Source organism: Rhinatrema bivittatum, chromosome 7 (genome assembly GCF_901001135.1).
Source record: "Rhinatrema bivittatum chromosome 7, aRhiBiv1.1, whole genome shotgun sequence".
Classification (NCBI taxonomy): domain Eukaryota; kingdom Metazoa; phylum Chordata; class Amphibia; order Gymnophiona; family Rhinatrematidae; genus Rhinatrema; species Rhinatrema bivittatum.
In genome coordinates, this window is record NC_042621.1 from 2,596,500 (window position 1) to 2,611,050 (window position 14,551).

Sequence of the window (14,551 nt, forward strand, 5' to 3'; positions counted from 1 at the left end):
TCTTCATTTTCACAGTGCGTGCGGGACACGTGCAGCGCTGTGTAATGGTGATAAGTGTGCGGGTGCGGCGAGTCCCTGCCCCAAAGAGCTTACAGTCCGAGCGCCGAAAGGACTCGGACAGGAGAGGAAGTGACCTGTCCAAAGTCACGAGGACGGTCCGTGAGAGAAGCCGAATCCGAACCCTGCTCTTGGCCACTGGGGCCGCCCGTTCGGGTTCTGCCGTGGGCTGGCTTGTTCCTCTCTGAGCCGGGTGCCTGTTGCTTTGTCGTTTTTTTTGCTTTTCCAGACTGCTGCTCTGGAAATCGCTGCACGCTGAATGCTCCCAGAGGGGAGGATCTGGTAAAATCCTAAAACTTGTGAGACTCTCCCCAACTAACAATGACTTGCAAAACAATTGTATATAGTTGCCTGTTGAGCATTTCCTTAAAAAGGGTTATCTTAATCTAATTCCTTCTACTTTCAATTGTCCTGAATTACTCTCCCTGTTCATTGTAACTTGCATTCTTATTATTTATGGTTTTACCCTGGTTTTGATGTAAACCGGTACGATAAGACATGGTCTTGAGCATCGGTATATTAAAAAGAATTTAAATAAATTGAGAGCAATTATTATTATTATTATTTTTTAATTATTTGTCTTTTTTCCGTTTTTGTTTCAGGCATGAGCCATGAGCCAAAGTCGCCTTCCATAGGAATGCTTTCAACAGCCACTCGGACCACCGCCACAGTCAGCCCCCTCACCCCATCCTCCCTCAATGGCTCTCTGCTACCCAACGGCAGCCCTGCGTCCAACAGCACTTTGTCCGTCCAGTCAGCGCCTTCCTCCAGCTTTGCTGCGGCACTGCGCAAGCTCGCCAAACAGGCGGAGGAGCCGAGAGGTAAGAGACGCCTGCAGACGGGTCGCTTGCAGCAGCCGTTCTCGGAGAGCACTCGACCAGTCGGGTTTTCATAAGCAGGAGAAGACGTGAGTGTGCGAGGGAGGAGGCAGACACAGGGTCCTCTCCCGTGGCTTATCCTGAAAGCCAGACTGGCTGGGTGGCCCCCGGGGATCGTGTTGAGAACTGCCAGCATGGGACGTGAGTGAGGGGTGAGGGCATGGGACGTGAGTAAGAGGGGTGAGGTGTGAGGGCATGGGACGTGAGTAAGAGGGGTGAGGGCATGGGACGTGAGGGTGAGGGGTGAGGGCATGGGACGTGAGTGTGAGGGGTGAGGGCATGGGACGTGAGTAAGAGGGGTGAGGTGTGAGGGCATGGGACGTGAGTAAGAGGGGTGAGGGGTGAGGGCATGGGACGTGAGTAAGAGGGGTGAGGTGTGAGGGCATGGGACGTGAGTAAGAGGGGTGAGGGGTGAGGGCATGGGACGTGAGTAAGAGGGGTGAGGGCATGGGACGTGAGTAAGAGGGGTGAGGGGTGAGGGCATGGGACGTGAGGGGTGAGGGCATGGGACGTGAGTAAGAGGGGTGAGGGCATGGGACGTGAGTAAGAGGGGTGAGGGGTGAGGGCATGGGACGTGAGTAAGAGGGGTGAGGGCATGGGACGTGAGTGTGAGGGGTGAGGGGTGAGGGCATGGGACGTGAGTAAGAGGGGTGAGGGTGAGGGGTGAGGGCATGGGGACGTGAGGGGTGAGGGATGAGGGCATGGGACGTGAGTGTGAGGGGTGAGGGTGAGGGGTGAGGGCATGGGAAGTGAGGGTGAGGGGTGAGGACATGGGACGTGAGGGGTGAGGGGTGAGGGGTGAGGGCATGAGACGTGAGGGTGAGGACATGGGACGTGAGGGTGAGGGGTGAGGGCATGGGACATGAGGGTGAGGGTGAGGGCATGGGACGTGAGGGGTGAGGGCATGGGACGTGAGGGGAGGGGTGAGGGCATGGGGGGTGAGGGGTGAGGACATGGGACGTGAGGGTGAGGGGTGAGGGGTGAGGGCATGGGACGTGAGGGGTGAGGACATGGGACGTGAGGGTGAGGGGTGAGGGGGAGGGGCATGGGACGGTGAGGGGTGAGGGACATGGGACATGAGGGTGAGGGTGAGGGCATGGGACGTGAGGGTGAGGGTTGAGGGGTGAGGACATGGGACATGAGGGGTGAGGGGTGAGGGCATGGGACGTGAGGGTGAGGGTTGAGGGGTGAGGGCATGGGACATGAGGGGTGAGGGCATGGGATGTGAGGGTGAGGGGTGAGGGCATGGGACGTGAGGGGTGAGGGGTGAGGGCATGGGACGTGAGGGTGAGGGGTGAGGGGTGAGGGCATGGGACATGAGGGGTGAGGGCATGGGACGTGAGGGTGAGGGGTGAGGGCATGGGACGTGAGGGGTGAGGGGTGAGGGCATGGGACGTGAGGGTGAGGGGTGAGGGACATGGGACGTGAGGGTGAGGGCATGGGACGTGAGGGTGAGGGGTGAGATGCTCCTAGAAGGGAGATGGAATCGGTCACTTTGTAGGGGGGTGGGGAGGGGGTGACCGCCGTGGCTGGAGGGCATCGCTTGCTTGGATGGTGTTGGTAGGCAGAGGGGGTCGCGTGTACCTGTGTGAGCCTTGGTTCCTGACGCGGTGTGAGTCCTCCTCTTGGTCGGGGACAGTGAAAGGTCTCCAGGCCTGCAAGGATGCGCCTGGCGGGTATGAAGGATGCGCCTGGCGGGTAATAAGGATGCACCTGGCGGGTAAGAAGGATGCGCCTGGCGGGTAATAAGGATGCACCTGGCGGGTATGAAGGATGCACCTGGCGGGTAATAAGGATGCACCTGGCGGGTAAGAAGGATGCACCTGGCGGGTAATAAGGATGCGCCTGGCGGGTAAGAAGGATGCACCTGGCGGGTATGAAGGATGCACCTGGCGGGTAAGAAGGATGCGCCTGGCGGGTATGAAGGATGCACCTGGCGGGTAAGAAGGATGCACCTGGCGGGTAATAAGGATGCACCTGGCGGGTAATAAGGATGCGCCTGGCGGGTAAGAAGGATGCACCTGGCGGGTAAGAAGGATGCGCCTGGCGGGTAAGAAGCGGGTAAGAAGCGGGTAAGAAGGATGCACCTGGCGGGTAAGAAGGATGCACCTGGCGGGTATGAAGGATGCGCCTGGCGGGTAAGAAGGATGCGCCTGGCGGGTAAGAAGGATGCGCCTGGCGGGTAAGAAGGATGCACCTGGCGGGTATGAAGGATGCACCTGGCGGGTAAGAAGGATGCGCCTGGCGGGTAAGAAGGATGCACCTGGCGGGTAAGAAGGATGCACCTGGCGGGGAAGAAGGATGCACCTGGCGGGTAAGAAGGATGCGCCTGGCGGGTAAGAAGGATGCACCTGGCGGGTAAGAAGGATGCGCCTGGCGGGTAAGAAGGATGCGCCTGGCGGGTAAGAAGGATGCACCTGGCGGGTATGAAGGATGCACCTGGCGGGTAAGAAGGATGCGCCTGGCGGGTAAGAAGGATGCACCTGGCGGGTAAGAAGGATGCACCTGGCGGGTATGAAGGATGCACCTGGCGGGTAAGAAGGATGCACCTGGCGGGTAAGAAGGATGCACCTGGCGGGTATGAAGGATGCGCCTGGCGGGTAAGAAGGATGCACCTGGCGGGTAAGAAGGATGCACCTGGCGGGTAAGAAGGATGCACCTGGCGGGTATGAAGGATGCGCCTGGCGGGTAAGAAGGATGCACCTGGCGGGTAAGAAGGATGCACCTGGCGGGTATGAAGGATGCACCTGGCGGGTAAGAAGGATGCACCTGGCGGGTATGAAGGATGCGCCTGGCGGGTAAGAAGGATGCGCCTGGCGGGTATGAAGGATGCACCTGGCGGGTAAGAAGGATGCGCCTGGCGGGTAAGAAGGATGCACCTGGCGGGTAAGAAGGATGCACCGGGCGGGTATGAAGGATGCACCGGGCGGGTAAGAAGGATGCACCTGGCGGGTATGAAGGATGCACCTGGCGGGTAAGAAGGATGCGCCTGGCGGGTAAGAAGGATGCACCTGGCGGGTAAGAAGGATGCACCTGGCGGGTATGAAGGATGCACCTGGCGGGTAAGAAGGATGCGCCTGGCGGGTAAGAAGGATGCACCTGGCGGGTAAGAAGGATGCACCTGGCGGGTAAGAAGCGGGTAAGAAGCGGGTAAGAAGGATGCACCTGGCGGGTAATAAGGATGCACCTGGCGGGTAATAAGGATGCACCTGGCGGGTAAGAAGCGGGTAAGAAGCGGGTAAGAAGCGGGTAAGAAGGATGCACCTGGCGGGTAAGAAGGATGCACCTGGCGGGTAAGAAGCAGTTCTCCACCCCTGCCTGCATTTCTCAGCAGAGACTGGGCCTGGTTAAGGGTTTCAGGCCAAGGACCTTTAGCTCTCTTCAGTTTTGAAACGGCGTCTTTACCCAAGGATTTTTAATTTCTGTCACTTCAGAATGGGAAAAACAAATAGTGCAAAGAGAAAATGCAGTGCCAGAAGCATTGTGAGCCTCTTTGTACCCGAGAGCGCCCCAGAGCCGCTGCACTGTTGGGGGGCGCGGGGGCCTTTATTTCACTTCCAGGAGTTGCAGGAATTAAACCTTTTGGGCATGAGATGTGCTGTTCTGAAACTGCGCAGGTGAGCGCACACTCCAGGGGTCCTTGCCTCTAAGAGCCCCCTCCCCTCTGCAGCCCCCGTGCAGTGCAGGGCCGGACAGGCTCCTCCCAGGTTGGGAAGAAGCTGGCACTCTGCAGGCCCACATCCGTGCCCGGGGCCTGCCACTTTCCAGGGCCACAACCCCGGCCGCCTGGCACCTCGGGACTGCTACCCTGGGCTGCAACTCATCGCCCAGCACTCGGGGCACCTGCAGAAAGATCTCCTGATTTTTGCTGCTTTGGTTAAGTGAGAACAGCTTCCCTAGTTTTCTCTGTAGCCTCTGCTTTCGCCTCCCTCGGGTGCTGGGAGGCTTTTCTGCAGCGGCCTTTACACTTTCCTAGGCCCGAGTCGCTGCAGGTGGCTCCCGGAACAGCGCACCCCCCCCCCCCCCCCCGTTCAGCAGGGGGGGTGGTCCCTAAAATAAATGTAAGCGGGCGGGGACCACTGGTGACCTCCGCCTGCCACACGGGAAGCAGGTGGCTGCGGGTGAGAGAGAGAGGCCTCGGGTCCGGGTCCGGGCAGAACAGCAGCAGCGCCGCCCAGCAGGGGCCTGGTGCAGGTTTTCCTGGCTTACACTTGCCCAGGCATTCGGGTCCCTGTCCTGTGAAGCAGCTTCTGGCAGGTGCAGTACAGATGCCCCTGACCCATTTGTGGGTACAGAGGGCGGGATCACCGTCTGTGTGGGTTCCCCCCCTCTGTTCGGGGCGATTCCTGGTTCTCCCCTCCCAGGCACGCCCTGCCTCCCTCTGATACGCTGTACCAGATTACTCCCTTGCTTACAGCTGTAATGGGAGCTCAGGCCCGCATCCTGTGAGGAGGAGGTGGGATTGGAACCCGGGTCCCCTGTCTCTGAGGCTCTGCTGGCAGCCCTGTTGTGTGCTGTCCCCGCTCTGGCTGCGTTCAAGGGCCTGATTTCTCCCCCCCCCCCGCCCTCCTTTCTAACTGATTTGGGTTCAGGGCGAGGAATCCTGTCCTCCTTTCCTACAAGGCAGCCTGAGCTCCGGGAGGGCCCCCGCCTGGGGAAGCAGAAATGAGGAGGCAGCTTATGGGGCTTCCTGGATATAGCGAGCATTAATGTCCCCTTTAAAGATGGAAGAGCATTCAGGGAGTTGGCGCAAAGCGCCTGTGTGCCCCTCCACCCCCGGTGCGCTCTCTACTGCAGAGGGAAGTCCCCCCCCCGTCCCCCCATTAACAGCAACTGCCCGGGAGGGGGGGAGGGAGGTGCAGAGCTGGGGGCTAAAACCCAAGAAAGATTAATGGGAGAGATTAAACATCAATAAAGCAAATCAAAGCTTGCGCAGCAGGGAGCCCCGTGGCAGGGCCGCGACGTGCCCGACGCACCGCCTCTCCAGGAGGGGCAGGCAGGGAGGGAGCGCATTTCTTCCTGCCCAGACCGCCTGCCCCTTTAATGTGACCAACGAGCGCCTGTGCTGCAGAAGTCATCCAGGGAGGCGCCGCAGGGCGGCCGTCGGCCACCCCCCAAACCGCGCGCGGCGTGGGAGGCCTGTCGTCCTGCTGTCGCCGCCCTGCCCCCGCAGGCTGCCGGCTGAGCCCCAGCCCTGTGCAGACGTCGCCTGGGGGGGGGGGAGGGGGTTGGGGGTCTGTCGCCGCTGAGCCCCAGCGCTGTGCTCTGCTCAGTCGGAGGCGCGTTTGGTAACAGGTCTGCCGGACACCTGGAGGGTCTCGGGGCGCGGGAGCTCTGCCCAGCCTCGCCTCGCCTTGTGCGGGTTTTTCTGCTGCAGGAGGCGAGATGTCGGAGCTGCGGTTGGTAAAACGAAATGCGCCTTTGACGGGACGTGATCTGAGTGGCGCCGCGGCAGAAAGCAGGTTTTGCTGGCTCCGTAGGAGGGCTGGTGGGGGTTCGTCTTTAATGTTGATGCCCGGCCTTGCGCTGTGATCAACAGCTGACGATTGGGGGAAAAGCTGGCGACTTGCTGACCCCCGTTATTGCCGGCACCCCCTGGGGGCCAGGCAGAAAGCAGGACTGTGGTTCCGTGGAGGGGGGGGGGGGTAGGAGAGAGCTTGCCAGATTAGGTTAATCAGGGAGGGGGAGGAGATGTTTTTGGTTAGTAAGAGTATTTCCTGGTGTAATTTTGTATGGGGAGATGCTGGGGGGACGGACGGTTATTGCATTGGTCATAGAAATTTATAAACATACCAGGCTCCATATTCAAAGGCATTTAGCCAACAAAACTTGCAAATTGTCCAGCTAAATGACGACTTATTGAATTTCTCTACCTAGTTAGCCAGAAAAGTTATCTGGCTGCCTCTGGTCTGCCGTAGAGCAGTCCTGAAGGTGACTGATTAAGCTCATCCGGCTAACTTAGCGGTGCAGCTGCACCACTGAATATCCTGCTGGCTGGATAGTGGTGGCTAAAAATATGGACCCCACTGGAGTTCTCCGGGATTGATTTGGGGGGCAGGTGGTGGAGGGGCCTGGTTGACCCTTGCTTTTTTTTTTTTTTTTCTGCATTGGTCAGAAGGCCCTGGAGCACATTGCCTTCCCCCCTCAGCCTCGCCCCCACCCTCTCACCTCGCCCATCACCCCCTCCTGCCATCGCCCAACTCTTTCTCCTCACCCCTGAAGCCTTTCTCCTCTCTCTCTCTCTCGCCTCCCCTTCTCCCCTCGCACAAGTTGCAGCCGTGCTGTTTTCTTAAGGGAAAAAAAAAAAAAAAAGACTACAGGGTGACACCAGCACCAAACCTGGCCTGCCTGACTCTTTATCTGATGGTGGTGCACCTGTAGACCGCCAGACTGTTATCCGCAGCGTGGGCGTAATTTTATGCTCTTGCGTAGCAGTAGCTTTGTGGATATGAGGACGCTCGTCTACCTGAAATACCCGCCACTCCGCAGCCCCTCTCTCTCCCAGGACCTCACGTGCTCACAGCTTTACCCAGCCTTCTGTCTCGGGGGGCCCAGTTTAAAAATTCTGTTCAGGCAGCGTCGTCCAAACGGCAGATCATTTTGCTGTTGCCCTGAGAGGAAGGGAAGAGCGCGGGAGAGCGTCCGTCCCCCGTCCCCCCCCCCCCCACGCCGCCCTCCTGCAGCCGAAGCCTTCATCGCTGTCACGCTTCATTGAGGATTGTATTTCTCCTAAGGCTCCAAAATGTGTTCTTTCGCCAGTCAGGCTCCCTCACTAATGACCCACTCAGCTGCAACTCTCTGCCGGCGTGCAGAGCCGCTCATCCTAGCACCTGATTACGGAATGGGTTTGATCAGCCGTGACGACGCCTCCATCCTCGCAGCTCCCGCGCCGGCCTCCCCCCCCCCCCCCCCCCCCCCCCCCGCTCAGTCAGACTGGGCCTTGACTAGGTTATGATGCCGAGAGCCCTGGGGGTGGGGGCGTTTTCCCCCCCTGTCCTAACTCGGCCCAGCCATTGCCTCGACTGCCCTGTTCGCTGCTCCCTGCGGAAGCTCGCGCGGCTGCCGGGTGTCCGGTGGTTGAGATTTTATCCCCCCCCCCCCCCTCTCTGCAGCGTCCCCAGCGGCACGGCCCACCTTGCCGCCCTGCTTCTGTGAATGTTCGGGGCGTGCGGCCCTTGTAAGCGACGGCGTGTGGCAGGTGGAAGTCCTGGAACACGTGGCAAGCGAGCCGGGCCCGGCTGGAGCTCTCTGCAGTCGTGATGCTGAAGCCCCCACTCCCACTGTGGCAGACGGATAGGATGGGGGCAGGCCCCATTTTGTAGGCTGTTCGTCCCACATTCGTGGAAATTATTAGCTCAGTGCAAAGCCAGGTCAGGCTGGGGTGGGAGGACCCTAGGGACACGTGAGAGGCCTAAATATCGGAGAGAGATTCCGCTAGAGCTTCTCCTCGTGTCCCCAACTGCTTTGTCGGGCCTGACTGCGACCCTGAGGTCCTCTGGCAAGGTTAACCCACCCAGATGTTAGTTTTTTATTTCCTGTTTGCTAGTTCTTCCTGCTTCAAAATCTTTGGCTCTCTGATTTCTCACCCCCAGTGCATGAGTGGCCATTTGGTGGATTAAACTTCCCATTGCTAAATCCCCAGTTTTTAAAGTCCCGCTCACTGCCTGTCCGCATAATTACTTTGCAGATATGGAAATCTGTGACGCTTTCCCTCCTAACTCCTCCTCAATGTCACTTGGACACCGAAGGGGGCTGGAGCTCACCCTGCTGGTCACCTTCCCCACGCCAGTGACGACCCCCATTCACTACCACTCTGGGAGTCCTGTTGCTCCGTCACTTGTTCACCCGGGTTACAGCTTTTCCTCTAATTGCCATGCTTGGCTGGCATCAGAGGCCTTGCAGGAGCCCGGATAAGCCAGAGTCCCTGCACCCTCTGCCGCTCTGGCCACCTTTATGGAGGAAATCGCTCCATCTTCCCGTGGTGCCTGTGGTCCTGTCGCCACCCCCCCTGCACCATTCCTAGGACTGTGGTGTCCAGCTTAACAGGTCCGCAGGGTTTTCTGCTTTCTCCTTGCCCCCCCCCCCCGCTCTGGGGGAGCGGTACCGCAGCTGCACATCTCAGGCTGGATAGAGCGGTGGGGAGGGTGTCCTGGAACGGGCTCCCCACAGGTCCCACAGCTTTTGGCTGCTTTCAACTGGTCCGTCCCTCTTCCCTTTGCCGGCTCTGCACATGGAGCAGGGTCCTCCCCCTGTGATTCGAGGGCTTCGTGACTTGATGGGGAGGCGGTCGGTGCGTGGCTGTCCTCCTCCAGTTCCCATGCACCTGGGAAGCGAGTGTCCTCCTTCTCCTCCGAGGTTCCCCCGTGTGTGACCTTCATCTATCCCGGAAGCTCCTCGGCTCGCTGGCTGCAATATTCAGGCAACAGTTCCAGCAAATCGTGAGCCGAAAGTGGGTGGAAGCTTTCCTGCGTGGGATGAGGAGGCTGTGGTGCCGGTGGGCTTGCGGAGATGGCATCTTCCAGCCATTAAGAGGGGGGCTAGACGGAGATTTCCTTCCTCTGTATTTGTAATTAGAAGTTGACCTTTTGGCTATTGCAGCCCACTTTTAAAGACCAAAAAAACCCAAACCCTCACCTAAATTAGACACAGAAAGGACTCCTCTGGGTGGCCCCCTCCCACCTCCTCTGCTGTCCTGTGCGCGGTGCTGAAGGTGAGACACAGGGGGCAGATTTCAGCCGGTGCTGCCCCCATGTGTCCGCTTGGTGTACTGCGCCCTCCCTGTGGGGCTGTTTACTCTGCACCCTTCACGTTTCGGTTTTGTAAATCCAGTAGTTCATTTGCATGTCGGTTGTGAAATGACAGCAATTGGCTGGGCAGCCCCTTCCAGCCTGCATCTGTCTGGGGGATTTTCTTTTGCCCTTCTCTGGCAGCTGCGGTCACCCTGGGGCTGGGAGCTGGGCCAGCGTCTGAGGCCGGATGCTGGGCTGGATGATCTAGCACGGCTCTTCTTATGTCCCGAGCCAGAGACTGGGGGGGGGGGGGGCAGTCCAGATACACAGGTAACGGGGGGGCTGTCTCTGTTAAGGCAGCACAGCTACATAATGAGAAGATTTCCTTTTTTTTTTTTTTTTTTTTTTTGCAAACTGCCCCTGTGAGCAGAAGAGCCTTCTGTGCCTTGGCCTCGCTCGCCAGATGAATTTGCTGCTGCCTTGCACTGAAAACGTTTTTTGTTTTTTTTTCTTTGTTGTGGGTTTTGGGAGGAGAGGTTGTGTGTTTTTTTTGTTTTGATACAATTCCTTGCAGTGCTGCAAAACGTGTTGTCTCGTTGCACAGAGTGAGCGGGGAGGGGGAGATGTGGAAGGTGCGGTAAGGCGGGCTTGTTCCAGAGCTGCGGCCTGTGCACGCCACGTATGCCCCCCCCCCCCGTAGACACGCACCACATGCTCTCGGCTACCAACGAACGTTCCTTGCTAGCCTGAGAGCCGAAAAGGAGGAAGCGGGGTCATATGTTTAAATAATAAAATAATAATAATAATAATAATAAAAAGGGTGGAGATTTATGTCCGCCTGATACATGGTGAAAGTTTCACAGGGCTCGAATTGGGCTTGTGGAAGGGGATACATTGACTCTGGATCCCTCCCCCTAATGCAGAGCAGCCCTGGGCTCTCTGGGGTGCAAGGGGCGGGGGCTGGAGGTTTTCCTAATGAGGAGGAGGAGGAACTGCGAGACTGTTATAATCCGACATTTGCCGAGCACACTAATCTCCAAGGTGCCTCGTCTGATTTAGTCAGAGCTGCTCTGGGAGCGGTTCATGTCCTGGAGAGCACCTAAAGGGGAAAATGTGTGCTTAAATCATCTTGCAGTGTGAAGAAGCCCCCGGAGGACTCTACGCATGTTCTCCCTCTCTCTCTCTCTCTCACTCTCACTCTCGCTCTCTCACTCTCTCTCTCTCTCTCACTCTCACTCTCTCTCTCTCTCTCTTTTCACTTTACATTTTGCTTCTTCACCCGTGAAAAATGTAATCCATGGGATTTAATTTAATGATTTTAAGATCTGAGGCAGCATTGTTTTACCAAATGAATTTCTCTGACTGGGTGACCAGAGAGCTGGATCAGGGGAGAGCACAAGATGCAGTGCACGGAGTTATTCATGCATTTAAAATTGTTTATATACTGCCTTCTGGTCCAAGGGACTAATCAAAGCGTTAAAACAATGCAGCAGGGTCTTTGACATGGATCTGTATTGCGACCCTTACTTTTCAATATATTTATAAATGATCTGGAAAGAAATACGACGAGTGAGGTAATCAAATTTGCAGATGATACAAAATTGTTCAGAGCAGTTAAATCACAAGCAGATTGTGATAAACTGCAGGGAAGACCTTGTGAGACTGGAAAATTGGGCATCCAAATGGCAGATGAAATTTAATGTGGATAAGTGGATGGTGATGCATATAGGGAAAAATAACCCATGCTATAGTTACACAATGTTAGGTTCCATATTAGGAGCTACCACCCAAGAAAGAGATCTAGGTGTCATAGTGGATAACACATTGAAATCGTCGGTTCAGTGTGGTGTGGCAGTCAAAAAAGCAAACAATGTTGGGAATTATTAGAAAGGGAATGGTGAATAAAACGGAAAATGTCATGATGCCTCTGTATCGCTCCATGGTGAGACCACACCTTGAATACTGTGTACAATTCTGGTCGCCGCATCTCAAAAAAGATATAATTGCGATGGAGAAGGTACAGAGAAGGGCGACAAAATGATAAAGGGAATGGAACAGCTCCCCTATGAGGAAAGACTAAAGAGGTTAGGACTTTTCAGCTTGGAGAAGAGACGACTGGGGGGGGGATATGATAGAGGTGTTTAAAATCATGAGAGGTCTAGAACGGGTAGATGTGAATGGGTTATTTACTCTTTCGGATAATAGAAAGACTAGGGGACACTCCATGAAGTTAGCATGGGGCACATTTAAAACTAATCGGAGAAAGTTCTTTTTCAGTCAACGCACAATTAAACTCTGGAATTTGTTGCCAGAGGATGAGGTTAGTGCAGTTAGTATAGCTGTGTTTAAAAAAGGATTGGATAAGTTCTTGGAGGAGAAGTCCATTACCTGCTATTAAGTTCACTTAGAGAATAGCCACTGCCATTAGCAATGGTAACATGGAATAGACTTAGTTTTTGGGTACTTGCCAGGTTCTTATGGCCTGGATTGGCCACTGTTGGAAACAGGATGCTGGGCTTGATGGACCCTTGGTCTGACCCAGTATGGCATGTTCTTAACCTGAGCACCCTTGGAATGGACCTTAAAGTGAGTGACTGGTTAGAAACTGGTTGAGTGGGAGCTGACAAAGGGTAGTTCTCTCCGAGGAAAGGTGGAGAAGGGGTTGCTAGTAGCGAGCTAGAGAGATCGGTCCTCAGTCTGGATATCGTCACCTTTTTGGCTAGTAAAATTGCAGAAGAGCTGTTGCCAAAGGTTTGCCTTTTTTTTGCAGATTAAAGCAAAATCTACAACAGGAACTCAGGTGTCAGGATAGGGTGGGCCACAGGGGCCACGGTCCAGATCAGATCTGGCCCCTCCCGGAGAATCGCACCGGAGGGGAAGGAGAGCAGCAGTACATCGACTGCAGCCCTCACCTCTGCAGATTTGGGCCGAAACCTCTGTCTTGAACCGCAGAGAACTCTGTACAGCCGTGGAGCTCAAAGCAGCAGCAGAGGAGGAGGGGGCAGGGGCAGGAGGGCCAGAAAAGGAGGGGGCAGAGCCCGTGCCCACCAAAAATGCGTTTCACTGCCTCTACCCTGGAAAATGTGGAAAACATGAGGAGGGATCTAGTGAAGCTTGAGACATGGTCTGGGGTCTGGAAGCTAAGATTTATGCTAAAATAAAAGGCAGAGCCGTGTAATTGGGCTGCAAAACCCAAGGGAGCAGTACAGTGTAGGGGGTGAGGTTCTGTGCACAAAACAGAGCGGGATCTGGGGGAGATCATATCTGATGAGCATAAGGTGACACCAAAACAAAGAAAGGTGCTTAGGGAGAGAGAATGGTCAGCAGGATAAGGGAGGTGATATTGCCCCTGTCGGGGTCCCTGGTGAGACCTCACCTGGATTACTGTGCACAGTTCTGGAGACCACCAAGCAAGCAGGGGATATCTAAGGGAGTAATGGGAGTTAGAAAGCCAAATTCTTTGGGCAGATGAGCAGACCAGATAGGCCATGCAGTCTTTTTCTGTGTTTCAGAGGGCACCTATTAAATTGGTCGGCAGTCTTTTTATAATAAAACATATGGGGACAGATCTGCACACGTATACCCTGGGGAAATAAGGAAACGGAGAGCATGACAGCAGATAAAGATCATTCGGCCCATCCAGTCTGCTCATCTGCATCTCCTGCTCAGCATTAATAGTCCCTTTCAATCCCTCGGAGATCCTCTTTGCATATCCCTTGTCTTGAATTCAGATACTGTCTTTTCTTCCAGCTGCACTGGAAGGTTGTTCTATGCATCCACCCACCCTGCCTGTAAAGAAATATTTCCTACGATTCCTCCTGAGTCTGCCCCCTTTCACCTCATCCCATGAGCCCTCGTTCTACAGCCTCCTCTCCATTGAAAGGCTCCCACCTCCTGTGCATGCAAACCTTGGAGCTATTTCAATGTCTCTAGCATATCTCCCCTTTCCTCTAGGTTACGTATATTTAGATCTTTAAGTCTATCCCCATGTGCTTTTGAACAAAGATAACGGACCATTTTAGTAGCCACTAGGGATGTGCAGAGAAAACATTTTCGTTGTCATTATTCGGTTCATTTTTGGGATGTTTCTTTCCACAAATTTGGTTCATGGATTGTTTGATTCGTTTTCATTCATAAGAAAAAAATGAATCAAACAATTAAAAAAACAAACAAACCCAAAACAGCCAAAAAATGAAAATGAGGCCTCCCGCCAGCAAAAATGCCAGGGCCAGGATCCCCCCTGGATCCCACTTGTCCGGTGAGGCTTCAGCTTTGCGTAGGTCGAGGACACGGTAGTTCGCCGCCACCTCGGCCTACTCGAGGCTCCAGCTTCGGCCCAGTGCATTTTTTTTAAAAAACAAACTCAACAAATAAGGTTCGTTTCATTCGGCGGGGGGGCGGCCCCGGAGTGAAACGAATTAGCCTTACTCATCAGGCTTTGCAGTTTCATTTTAAGCAGATGCACATCCCTGGCAGCCTCCCTCTGCACCGACTCCATCCTGTTTATATCCTTGTGAAGGTTCGGTCTGCAGAACTGTGCAGAGTATCGCAAGTGAGGTCTCACCAGGGACCTGTGCAGGGGCGATGTCGCCTCCCTTTTACTGCTGACCATTCCCCTGCCCCAGGCTTATGCAATACAGCGCGGTCAGTCAAGCACACGGCTGTACGCCCGTTTTGGGTGCGGGTCCAAAACTCCTTGGGATTAGCGCGTCCAGACCAGCGCGTAGCTGGTAGCGCTCGGGACGCGTAATTTCATGTTGATGAGGCTATCGGCTATTCCCACCTATGCGCGCAAAAAAAAAAAAAAAACCAGTGCCCGACACGCACATTTTTCTCTCAAAACTAAACGCCTGCCCCGCCTGCTCCTCCAACTTAGGAGAGCTCGTT

At 55.4% G+C, this 14,551-nt stretch overlaps 1 protein-coding gene across 10 annotated transcripts in view; it reads left to right on the plus strand.

Moving 5' to 3' along the window:
- Positions 1–14,551, plus strand: part of GSE1 (Gse1 coiled-coil protein) — a 378,777-nt gene that overhangs the window by 304,472 nt on the left and 59,754 nt on the right. For all 10 annotated transcript variants that reach the window (XM_029608057.1, XM_029608051.1, XM_029608052.1 and 7 more), the window contains one exon: positions 660–878. In XM_029608057.1, the coding sequence (XP_029463917.1) occupies positions 662–878 (217 nt within the window). In that variant the 5' untranslated portion in view covers positions 660–661. The remainder of the gene's footprint in view (positions 1–659; positions 879–14,551) is intronic.